The following is a 12,197-nucleotide window of genomic DNA, read 5'->3' on the forward strand; positions in this document are numbered from 1 at the left end:
ATCCTGTGCTGGCCCAATAGAGAATTGCGGGAGAGACCAGGGGGTGGAGTGAGACTAGTCAGGGTCACTTCTGCACAGAGAGATGAGGAGGTGAGGTCGTAGAGATCCTAGATGTCCATTCCCTTCATTTCTACTGCTAAAGACCAAAAATAAAGACTTTTGCTTATCCTGACTCCGGCTGTTTCTGAGGTGTGTCCAGGGTGCTAATGCAGTCATCACACTCTATATGGTACCTACCTGCCTCACACAAATTCCAACACCATAAACTCTGGCCATCACTTCTGGGTCCAAATCACTGTTATCTGCAAAGCTTGTCCTAGACAAATATGCTGATCCCATTGCTCAATGGGATGCTCATTCCATCCATTGTTCTAAAAGGAACAAAAGACTCTTTAACACTAACAAAAAAAATTAACCAAAAAAAAAAAAAAAAAAAAAAAAAAAAAAAAAAAAAAAAACCATGGCAATAGGCAGACTATCCCAGAAGAAAAGCAATGGACTAAGTCAAGAGATCTGAGTTGAATTCCACATCTACAACCTACAAACTGGGACCTTTGACTCCATTAAATCTTCTCATATTCATTTAAAGTCAGAGTGATGCATAGACAATCCATAATCTGTGAATTATCCACTTCAAAGATCTGTTGTGAGGAAAGTGTTCCATAAAGCACTACCTACAGTCCGTGTGCATATAATATTTCTTTTCTCTGTCTAGTAATTCTAGCAAAATAAAAAAAGGAAAAAAGATCAGTTCAGCATTACTTGTTCTCAGCAATTGAGGTTACTGGGACCACAATTTTTCTTTTACACGTTAAATGCTTCCAAAATATCCGTCTGATACTCAATTTCTGCTAAAGATGCATAATAAGCTTACAGCAAGTCTCAATAATCTACACTTTATCATTTATTTTGAAAATCACAATAGAATCCCTCTTTGGTCTTCGGCACCAATCCCCTGCTCATTGATCCCAGTAATTTCAAGAAGTGACTCTGTAATTCTATCTGCCAAGACTTTTTCTAGAGTTTGGTAGGGTCCTAGAAGTTGATGAGGATAGGAACTTTACCTATTAATTAATATACTTTCTTACTGTTACACATATCCTTGACTTCCTTATGCATGATGGAAAAGTTAGACACAAAGTGGAGTAATTCTGCTTTTTTCCCATCTTCTGTAAACATTTCCCTATTCCCCCAAGCAGCATACCTAGTTATTACTCAGAACATATCTAGAAGGTCTTCTGAGAACATGAAATCTCTCCTGACAGGTGATAATCTCTTTAACTGAAGGGCCTTCAGGAATACCCATTGCCTCATCTCTATCAAGATGGCAGGGAAAGGTTCACCAATTTTAGTGTGGGCTTTTTATCAAGAAACCACATATTCTAGAAGACAAAAGTTAGGCATAGAGAGGATCTCAAAGTCAGGAAGAAAGAGTACAAATCTACCAGCTCTGGTCCCGGGCAAATCATTAACCTTTCTCAGTTACTCCCTAAAGAAAAACTTGAGCTATTTTACAGGGTTATTGTGGGGGAAATGAGATGTAAATATAAAGCATTTTGCAGATCTTAAAGAGCTATACAAACATTGTCCATTATTATTATTCTACTCATCTTGTGATCCCCAATGTTCCTGATGCACAACAGACTTTAATAAATCTGTCATCAATGATTTATGAATCTGGCCAACAAGAATTTCGATGAGTAGCAAGTCACTCCTGGTTCACCTTCTTCCTACTCCACCTTATCCTTGTCAAATCTGAAGACACGGAGAGCACCCGATATATTACATGGGTGCCCAGGGAAACCTTAAATTGTGTCCAGGGCAATACACTGCACCTGGATTGATAAAAGTGAAAGGGAGCTGTGTGAGAAAATGAATATGGGAGAGCAGTATGCCAAAGTAAAGAGGTCTTCAAGGGGTTTAAAAAGTTAATTCAACTCAAATTTATGAAGCATCAGTTATGCCCCATACTTCTACTAATGTCTAATTCTAATGCCTCATCTTGGTATAGCAATAGCAGCAGCAACTAACATTTATGTAGCATTTACTTACTATGTACCAAGTGCTAAGCACTACAAATGTTATCTCATTTAGTTCTCTCTCTCTCTCTCTCTCTCTCTCTCTCTCTCTCTCTCTCTCTCTCTCTCTCTCTCTCTCTCTCAGCTTTTTTTTTTTTTTCCAAAACATATGCAAGGATAATTTTCGCCATTGACCCTTGCTAATCTTGTGTTCAAATTCCCTCTCCTTCCCCCCATCCCTTTCCCTAGATGGCAAGTAATCCAATGTATGTTAAACAATCTCATTTAATTCTCACAACAACCCTTAGAGGGGAGAGCTGCATTTATCCCCCTTTTACAGAGGAGGCCACTGATCCAACCAGGGTTAAGGAATCTGCCCAGTTTTACACGACTAGCCATTGTCTGAGGCCAGATTTTGCCCTTTTTGACCTCAGACTGAACCACTTTGTGCCCCTGAGAGGGACAAGACCCGGCTATGAGGGTACAAGATCTGGAAAGTCAGCAATGGAACTGAGCACAGATCTGGGACCAACGAGGCATTCTCAGGAGCACCAATCCTGGCTCCAGGAAAATCTTAGTCAAAAGTGGCTCCAGATACCTACTACTTGTGTGGAACCAGACAAGTTATTTAGCCTCTGCCTACATCAGTTTCTTCAATTTTAACAAGTGCTATGGGTAAAACACTTGACAAACTGTAGAACACTAAACAAATGCTTTACCATTATTGGCAACTGTCAAAGAACCAATCAAAGGGTCATTCAATCAAATCCCACAAAGGGAGACCAGGTGAAGAAATTTTCTTGACCACAGTAATTCAGGAAGCGGTCTTTGAAGACATGGGGAAGGTGCAGCTACAATCAGTGACAATTTAATCAAGAATTTTTCAGGCATCTGGATATGTGCACCATCCCCAAATCTAGGAATGCCAAAATTCCCTATCTGTAAGAGCCCTTTAAATGGGCGCCACAGTGCATCGGGAGATTGAGTGGTCCGGAAGTAATTTCTGTGGATATTAGGACTGCCTTGTAGGTGGGATCCTGTCCATTTTGAGATAGCTTCGTAATGGGTGACTCTCTCGCTGATTGGCTGTGTGTGTGACCTCACAGGCCCTATGTAAGCCCACTGCAGGCAGCAGTCGCTCTTTTTAACCTGGCGCTCTTCACCCTGGCTCCCTAGCCTGGGTGGCCAAGCCAAGATGGATAGCCAAAAGAGGTAAGGAGTTTGGTAGTGAACACGTGGGCCTTCTGACCAGGTGTTCACTCGGGAACCAACAAGTCAGGCCATCAGAGAGTAGGTATAATAAAGGCTTTTAAGATTACACGTGGCTGTTCTTGAGCGTGCTACTGGTTATTAAACTATAGATTCAAGAGATTGTGGCCAGAGACCTTTGAAGGCCTCAGAGGCGGCGAGCCGGGTAGAGCTCACACTGCAAAGGACAGTGGTCAAAGGTACTCTGGTGGGTCTAGGACAGACTAGTAATTGTAACTGCTGGGAGAGCACGTTACACCTATCCTCAAGGAACTTTTGATCTAAAAGGAGAAGAGGGAGAGAAGGTTGATCTTTAGATCACAGACAGATGCACACAAATAATTATATTAACAAAGAATATGTTCGCTGTCTAGAAGAATTCCAAAGTATTAGGATAATGCTGAAAAGAGAGGGATCCTATTCAGTTGGAGAAAATCAGAAAAGTCGGGCTTTGAAGAAAAGGAAGGATTCAATACCATTAATTACAGAGAATCAGACTAATTGTACATGCTCAAATACTGAGATGATGGCAAAGACAAGTCTTAAATTTATGATCCCATATTTTAGCTTCCTGCATTTCTCACACTTCTCCATCTACAACTATGGAACACAATTAACACATTGGATGATATGCATATTGCAAGAGTCTTCATGCACAAAGATATATCTCTGGTAATTGGAAGGGGTACTGGTTGTTGTTTTAAATCATACCATGTGTTAGCCTGGGAGATTTCTCCCATTAACAGCATGGCTGAGGGAAGAAACAAATTGAATATTCTTTCCCTGAAAATCATGATGTGAATTATAAATTCATCCTGGTGTGCCTAATTATTAAAATCTAATGAAAAGTGCTACCAAACATGCTGAGATCCCTTGTCATTATAGCAAGGCTTTAGCTCAAGAATATATCTTTGTATAATAATATCTCTCACATTACTAATGTTCTCATTTCCTCTTATGGAAAATATTTAAATCTCCAAACATTTTTCCTATCAAATCAAGTCTAATCTGTATATATTTGCTGTTTATTAAAAAATAAGTGCTTAAATAAACAATGTTCAGATTAAGCTGGGGAGGGAGGAGGGAAGGAAAGAAGGAGGGAAGGAGGGAAAGAATGAAGGAAAGAGGGAAGGAAGGGAAGTAGGGAAAAAAGGAGGGAAAAAAGGGAGGTAGGGAAGGAGGGAGGAAAGGAGGGGAAAAGGGAGGGAAGGGAGAGAAGGGAGAGAGAGAGGGAAGGAAGGAAGGGAAGAACAAAAATATGGAGGGAGGAAGAAACAGAGAGAGGGTAGGTGAGGGAAAGATGAATAATGTTTGCATTAAATAGATACAAAACTCTATAAATAGAGTTCTCCCACGCACAGTTGTGCTGAGGATAAAATAATCTGAGGTATTCTTTCTATTTCTGTTTCAGATTATAAATAGAATATTTGTATGTGTGCGTACATTTGTATGTGTGTATTTGATGAAAAGTGATCATTTTAGTCTAATGTAGAAGTAATCCTTGAGCTCCCTATTAAATTCATTTCAGCTCAAGCAGTACTTATCCTGTATCCCCAGTATTTAGCACAGAGCTAGGTACAGGCTATGCTTAAGAAATTTTTTCATTCATTGATCATTGATAACATTTGTTTATAACCTTTAATGACAATATTCTGGGCACCAAGGGAGAAAGATAAGAATGTGATCAAGTTCCTGTCCTCTTAAAGCTTACAATTTATAATGAAACACAACTGGGGGTTGAGATTGCTGTATTTGCGCTCCTGTTCCCACAATGCCTTGGTTTTGAGGCATACTAAGAGAATTTAAGCTGTACCACTCACAACTTTGTTGGAGAACATCGGTACAGTGTGTCAGATGGTGAGCTCATTGTGTGGGGGATCTGCTTAATCTTTTTATCTTTCCTACAATGGAAAGTCCAATTTTATAGGCACAAGGGATACATCACAAAAACAAAAGAAAACAAAAAGAGCTTAAATAAGTAGAAAAGAAAATTGTGCCATATTTCAAAAAGCTTGGCATTGAACTCAAGAACCATCCAAACATCTCTGTTAAGTATTCAATTTTTGTTGCTGAATCATTATTTTGCTCAAGATCACAAGACATTCCAAGTCTTTTAGATTTCTAACTGCTCATCATTTAGTTAAATACTCTGTCTTGCAGATTCCTTTTTTTATACTCTCTAATAATTATTAGTGTGAATACAGCAATCACTAAGCTAGAGTTTCTCTTCTAAACAAGGAAGGGCAATACTTTTGCATTTGTGTAGGTAAGCTTCTAGGCAGCTCAAATTCCATGTGTACAAGGTATATGTGAAGTAAAAGTAAAATGTTATTTATTATTATTTATTAAGTAAAAGATCCTTCACAACATTGTCCTCTCATCTGGTATCAAGTCCTTCTCACACTTCTCTCCAAATTTTAAGAGAAAGGGTGGGATGTTTCAGTAACATTCTGGGTAAGATGTATTTCAAATTGTGTTATTGCTGTAAATGCTTAATTGTGCACATCATATCTCCTGCAGCTTTTTGAGGACAAAGACTGACACATTCTCCTCTCTGTGACCTTGTGACCACTTAATAAATGTTTAATTAAAATGCTTTAAAAACATGTTAAGATGTTCCTGATTTAGCGAGCATCACAGATAAGTAAAATTAAATGGAAATAAAATTTTATTTTTACATAAAGAATTTAAACTTATTTTCTCTAGAGATAAGTATCTTATATCCAAAAGGCAAACTGTGCATACACCCTTTAATGAATACCCTTTCACAATACCACTTCTAGATCTGTATGCCAAAGAGTTTTTTTGTTTTGTTTGTTTGCTTGTTTTTTTAGTGGTAAAGAACCTTTTTATACAAAAATACTCCAAGCAGTTCTTTTTGTAGTGGCAAAAACCTGGAAAGCAAGGGGATGTCCGACAATTAGGGAAAGGCTGAACAAACGATGGCATATATTTGTGTTGGAATGCTATTGTGCTACAAGAAATTACAAGCAGACTGCTCTCAGAAAAACCTGGAAAGACTCACATTAAAGCATGCACACTGAAGTGAGCAGCATTGTATACAAAAACAAAAAAATACTGTGTGATGATTGACTGTGGATGACTTAGCTATTTTCTCAGCCATGATCCAAGACAATTCCAAAGTCTCTCTATCCATATCCACAGAAAAAAATTGTTGTGGTCTAATCAAGGTATACTATTTTTCCCTTTTTTTGTATTTTTTTTTTCCTTTTTCGTTTGTCTCTTCTTTCAAAGCATGACTAATATGGAAATCTATTTTGCATGACTGAATATCTATAATCTTTATCAAATCAATTTGGGACACAAAATTTTTAAGTGGATGCTTAAAAGTGTCCTTTACATGCAATTAGAAAAAATAAAACATTAATTAAAAAGGAAAAGATAAAGATAAGTTTTTATTCCATAATTAAGCTAGTGAACATTAGAAAAGCTATGAAATTTCCCAAATGCAAAAAAAGTCAACTATCTTTCTCTTATTCACAGATTCATTCAAGTTGTTCCAAAACATGCCCCTCCCCCCTGAGGCTGGGGTTAAGTGACTTGCCCAGGGTCACACAGCTAGGAAGTGTTAAGTGTCTGAGACCAGATTTGAACTCGGGTCCTCCTGAATTCAGGGCTGGTACTCTAGCCACTGCGCCACCTAGCTGCCCCCATCCCAAAACATTTTATGGAATTTTAAGCTTATTAAATCTTAAATTCACTAAGACTCATGAGATATCCTGTAAAAGCATTTTCTTTTTTTAAAAAAATCCAAAATGTTATTTATATAGGCCAGTATGTCCCATAGATGCCAAAGATGTTTATATTTCTTAAAAAGGATACTTAGTAACCTAAATAAACCTCCAATTGGTTAAATTTCAGGAAATGGGAGAGGAGTATGAGGGAGCAGGGTTAGTTAAGCAGAATAAAGAAAAGGTAAATTGTTAGATCATTATTTTTAAACTAATTTTTTTTAATATTTGAAAGATGAAGTTTTATGTACATTTTTAAATTCAAATGCAAAAAAAGAAAGCAAAACAAAGCAAAGCAAAGAAATGCCCATCTTGGAATCTGTTCTTTCTTTTCTTTTTAATGTAATAATTAAATTTGAAAGTGAATACATATAGAAAAAAAAATCTAAATTTTCCAGCTCTTCTCCATGAAACATTATGGTACTATATCCAAATGTACTATAAAAGGCTGGATTTGCTTAAAATGTGTATAAAGGAAATTATCTGTTTGGAGGGAAAAAATAAGTTATTGGGAATTTCCAATGTTAAATCAGTTCAATGTCTTATTGACACAGGAATCATCAATTAAATGAAAGAAATTATATTTTCCTTGATGTGAGAATCTCCTTCCATTCTGGGGAGCAAGTTATAAATGCATATACTCTTCCCTTGCTAGTCTGGTAGTCACATTATCATATTATTTAAATGCATCATTTATATGTAAATAGACAAGATGAATGTCTTTTCCCTATGACAAACAGTTTGCAAATGACAGACCTCACATTATCCAGATAAACCATGTTACAAATATTCATTCTATTGCATATTTTTAGGTAAACTGAAAGACTTTTTTTCTTTTAAGAAAAAGTAGTAGATGTGAGTAAAGTGCCAGGTCTCAAAGCATCTACAATACCAACAGCTATTCATGTAAAGTAAAACCTCCACCAAAATCACTTGTATCTTTGAAATTACATGCTCTCAAATCCATCTGTGAGGAAAGGGATGTTAATTATCATGGTTACATTGCATGATTCCACAGCTAAATGCTGAAGTACTTCTAAACAAATACCATATGTTTGTCTACAGAAAATGTAGAAAGATTAATTAAGAGCTCAAGTCTATGTCTTTGGAAAGTAATACTCCTGAACAAAATAAGTTCTTTGCATTGTGTACTACACAAATTGGAAATCTTAATTAGCATCTGAAACAACAAGTCAGGGGGAAAAAAAATTCACAAAGTCTAAATTTTAAGTACTAAACTTGCCTCTCTGATTTGCTTGCTAATGAAAGAAGCAACTGCTAAGTCCTGAGAAGGAAGAGTTATTTTTATATTTTTCCTTGATGTTGCCATATGAAACTATACTCCATCTTTGAATCCCCAGGCCATTTCCCTGATTCTCCATACCTGAAATACTCTCTCCTTCCACACTTGCATCCCCTCCCATATTCTCTTTCTTTTCTTCTCCCTCTCTCCCTCCCTCCTCCTTCCCTTTCTCTTTCCTACTCCTCTCCTTCCCTCACCCTCTCTCTTCCTCCTTTCCTCTTCTTCTCCCCCTTCCTCCCTCTCCTTCTCTCCTCTCTTCTCTCTCCTTCCTTTTCCCCCTCTCCCTCTTCCTCCCTTTTTCTCCTTTCCCTCCTCTCCCTCCCATCCCCCCTCTCTCATTCCCTTTCCCTCTTTTTCTCTCTCCCTCTCTCCCCCATTCCCTCCTTCCCTCTTTCTCTTCCCCTTTGTCTTTCCTCTGTTCCCCTCCCTCCCTCTCCCTCCATTCTGTCTATTGTAAAAAATAGAGATAGAGGAGAGAGACAAAAAGAATTTTCCTTTAAGAAGCTATCATTTGAATACATAATATAAGGTCTACCAGCCCCGAAATGATCATATGTTTCATAGCACACATCGATTTTATAACAACAGTCTTGGAAAGAAAGCTTATGTTGTTATGAGAATGTCTTTCAACATCTGGAAGCCGAATTTCTTTTACTTACCACGTATTCAAACACAAGTGTCAATGTCTCCTTGGTGTGGATGATGTCATGAAGTAATACTATATTGGCGTGCTTCAGTCCTTTTAATAGAGAGGCTGCAAAACAAAATGGACAAAAAAGACAAAATTACTTTATCAAAATCATGTCTAGAAGAAATAGAGGTAATGTACAAGTCCATATGTTTCAAGGTGGTTTTGGTTCGCTCATTCATAGATTATTCAATCAACTATATTAGTAAATGTTATCTCAATAAATCAAGAACAAACATTGAAATAATAGGAACCGAATAATTTGATTTCTAGGAAAATTTCAAAATTGGTTCATACGTGAGACATATATACACAATAATATGCCAACAAGCAATATTTTCTTTTGGATCAAACCTATGATTTTACTTTTATATTGATTTTGCTGATTTTACTGATATAAAGAAATTCTCGCTACCAGAAAAGATCAGCATTTTCTTCTTCTACTTAAAGTTTTAGGCTAAGGGTTCTTAATCAATCACAGAGATCTATTTGTGGTAGATTCAGGAAGTCTGAATTTGAACAGGAAAAAATAGTTCAGATAGACACACATCTTCATATATACTAACCTCTTACTAAAAATTAGCATTTTCTTTAATATTTAGAACATTATTTTGAGAAGATTCAGATGTCACTCGATTGCAATAGGGATCCATGGTGGAAAAAAGGCTAAGGCACAGAAAACTGGGTAACTTGCTCCAGGTCATTGAGACAACATCAGACTCAGACTAAGTTTTCCTCACCCAAAGGTCATCTCCTAAAACCATATTACAAATGGCCATTTTAAATTCGAACACAACATTTGCCAAAAAATTTGTGGGCTCAAGTGCTTATATATTAATTAATCTTTTCTTGAACCAAGTTATAGCATATTAATTGTAAGTATAATTATATATAATTATGTATATACATAAAATCATATTTATAAAGACATCAAAACTACAAAGGTCAGGCAAAATTCATAGGAAGGATAGGAAGAACTTATATAGTCATATAAGTTCTGAAGTACATTTGCGATATTCTTCTAGTGATCCTAATAAAAACAGACGGTGTTCTTTTTTGTTCCATTAATCACTTTCCAATGATACTCCTCACTCTGTCTCCCGATAATACAACTTTTACAATCAGGCCAAACAAATCAACAAATTGCCCAAGTGTGGAAAATATGTCTCATTCCATATTGACAGTTCACCAAAGTGCTTCTCCAACAATCCTCTAAAATCCCAACTGGTCACTACAATGATCAATGGTCTGAAGTCTTTTAATCTTGTTTTCTTTTCCATTACAGTGGTTATTGTGTAATTACTGTTCTTGTTCTATTTCCCTCTGAATCAGTTCATTCAACTCTTTCCTAGCTCCTCTAAATACTTCACGTTTCTTGCAAGGCAATACTTCCTTATCTTGTTCAGTCTGCTCAGATATTCTGCTCAGATATTCTTAAATTAATGGAACCCACTTTCTTTACAATTCTTTAAAGGCTTCTACATAAAGTGCTGTTCCAACCAATAAGCCCTCCATTTATGTCACCAGTCTCCATAAAAGAGAAAACTCAAACAGAATTCTTACCATCTTTCATGGCATTAAGTGTTTCAAGGATAAAAACCAGGAGCTGCCTCTGGCTACAATATTTATTTTAGGGAGGCCACTCATCTTCCCATTCAAGTGAGTAAAACAAACCAATCCATCTCTGGAGTCTGCCTGGGATTTATACACTGGTGAAACTTCCTAGCAAGGTGTTAAATGGTAACAAGACCACACAGCTTTAAGCAGGTGTTCACTTACAATCTCTTAAATTTAAAGGAAAACATTTTCAAGTTGACTTCCAATATGATAGTATGTGTAGAAATAAATGCTCATTGAACTAAAACCAAGATTTTAGAGTCAATTCCTATCTGTATGCATGTTCTCCTGTTCTAGAGACTCGTGTTTAATCACAAGAAAGCTCCTCTCAAACAGCTTTAGTCTTTAGTCACAAGCTAAACTATGGGAGAGGAGGGATCTTCACTTGGGAATCATTGCAAGGATGCTTCCTGTTGAAAAGTAAGCAGTGTTGTACGCTGAAAGGTGTCCCAGATGGGAAGTTTTAATGCTGCCCCTTCATACCTAGACCGCTCTAGACCCTCATTTCTTCATCTGTAGAATGATGTGGTAGGACCCAGAGAACCTCAAAAGTTCCTAATAAATCTGCGCTTCTCTGTATCAAAAACATTATTTCCAAATACAAAAGTCAGAAAAATATAAATCAAAAAAAAACCACACCGGAGAATCTAAAATTCAAATGTAAAAGTTGGATTACTGAAGCTCTAAAAAGATCATCAATTTGTGGACTTCAATTATTTTACATAACTTTGCTATCTAAATGTAATTATAATTTTATGCTCAACCAAAATATTTAAATAAAAGCATTTATATGTGGTTTCAACCAGACTACACTTTAATACAGATACCCAGAAAATGATGTATAAATCAGCGATACAATGAAATCAAAACATATAACACCTTAAAAGAAGAAAAAATTCTCAATGTCAGCTTACTTCACTTAGCATTGTTCATGGCTATAATTATTCAAGGAATTCATAGTCCTTCAACAAGGAGGAATACGAGCCGCCAAGAGCTCCTCAAACAACAGCTGCAGATGGTAATGAGGGAACAAAATTCAAAGGTGCCCTATGTGGAACCGACTGTGGGTGCGACCAAAGTCTTTCCTGCATGGAGAACACATCAGTAACTCTGAAAACTAAGGGCCTTTTTCCTAGAGGTCAAGATTCCACAATCAGCTAAGGCTTGGATGGTATCAATTTGCAAACAAGAATTAATAAGGAAAGAGGTTGTCCTTGGAGGTCCCCAGTCCAACTCTGCAAGCTCTGATTCTCTAATGTAAAAGTAAATAAATAACATGAGATGTATTCCCAGACTGATGATATAAGTACTTTTGGTTTTTTTTTTTAAATAGAACGTCATTTTCTAGTCAAGTCAGAAGTGGTGAAACAGATTATTGATAACCTCAAGCTCAATGCTGTAGCCAAACCGATTTCCTGCTGGTTATGGACCCAAAGGTCACCTCCTCCCCAGGACTCTTTATCACAAGCTTCTTTTTCCCCATAATCACCTTTCTACCCTCACCACTTATCTCTAACAGGTTCCTCCTATCTCAGGGGTTTGTTTCCATAACCAATGTCTCCTAGAGTACA

General features: G+C 36.9%; 1 protein-coding gene across 10 annotated transcripts in view; it reads right to left on the bottom strand.

Annotated features, from left to right (window-relative positions):
- CDK14 (cyclin dependent kinase 14) overlaps positions 1-12,197 on the bottom strand; it is a 772,185-nt gene that overhangs the window by 334,679 nt on the left and 425,309 nt on the right. For all 10 annotated transcript variants that reach the window (XM_074266573.1, XM_074266570.1, XM_074266566.1 and 7 more), the window contains one exon: positions 8,981-9,075. In XM_074266573.1, the coding sequence (XP_074122674.1) occupies positions 8,981-9,075 (95 nt within the window). The remainder of the gene's footprint in view (positions 1-8,980; positions 9,076-12,197) is intronic.

This window comes from Sminthopsis crassicaudata, chromosome 5 (genome assembly GCF_048593235.1).
Source record: "Sminthopsis crassicaudata isolate SCR6 chromosome 5, ASM4859323v1, whole genome shotgun sequence".
Taxonomy (NCBI): domain Eukaryota; kingdom Metazoa; phylum Chordata; class Mammalia; order Dasyuromorphia; family Dasyuridae; genus Sminthopsis; species Sminthopsis crassicaudata.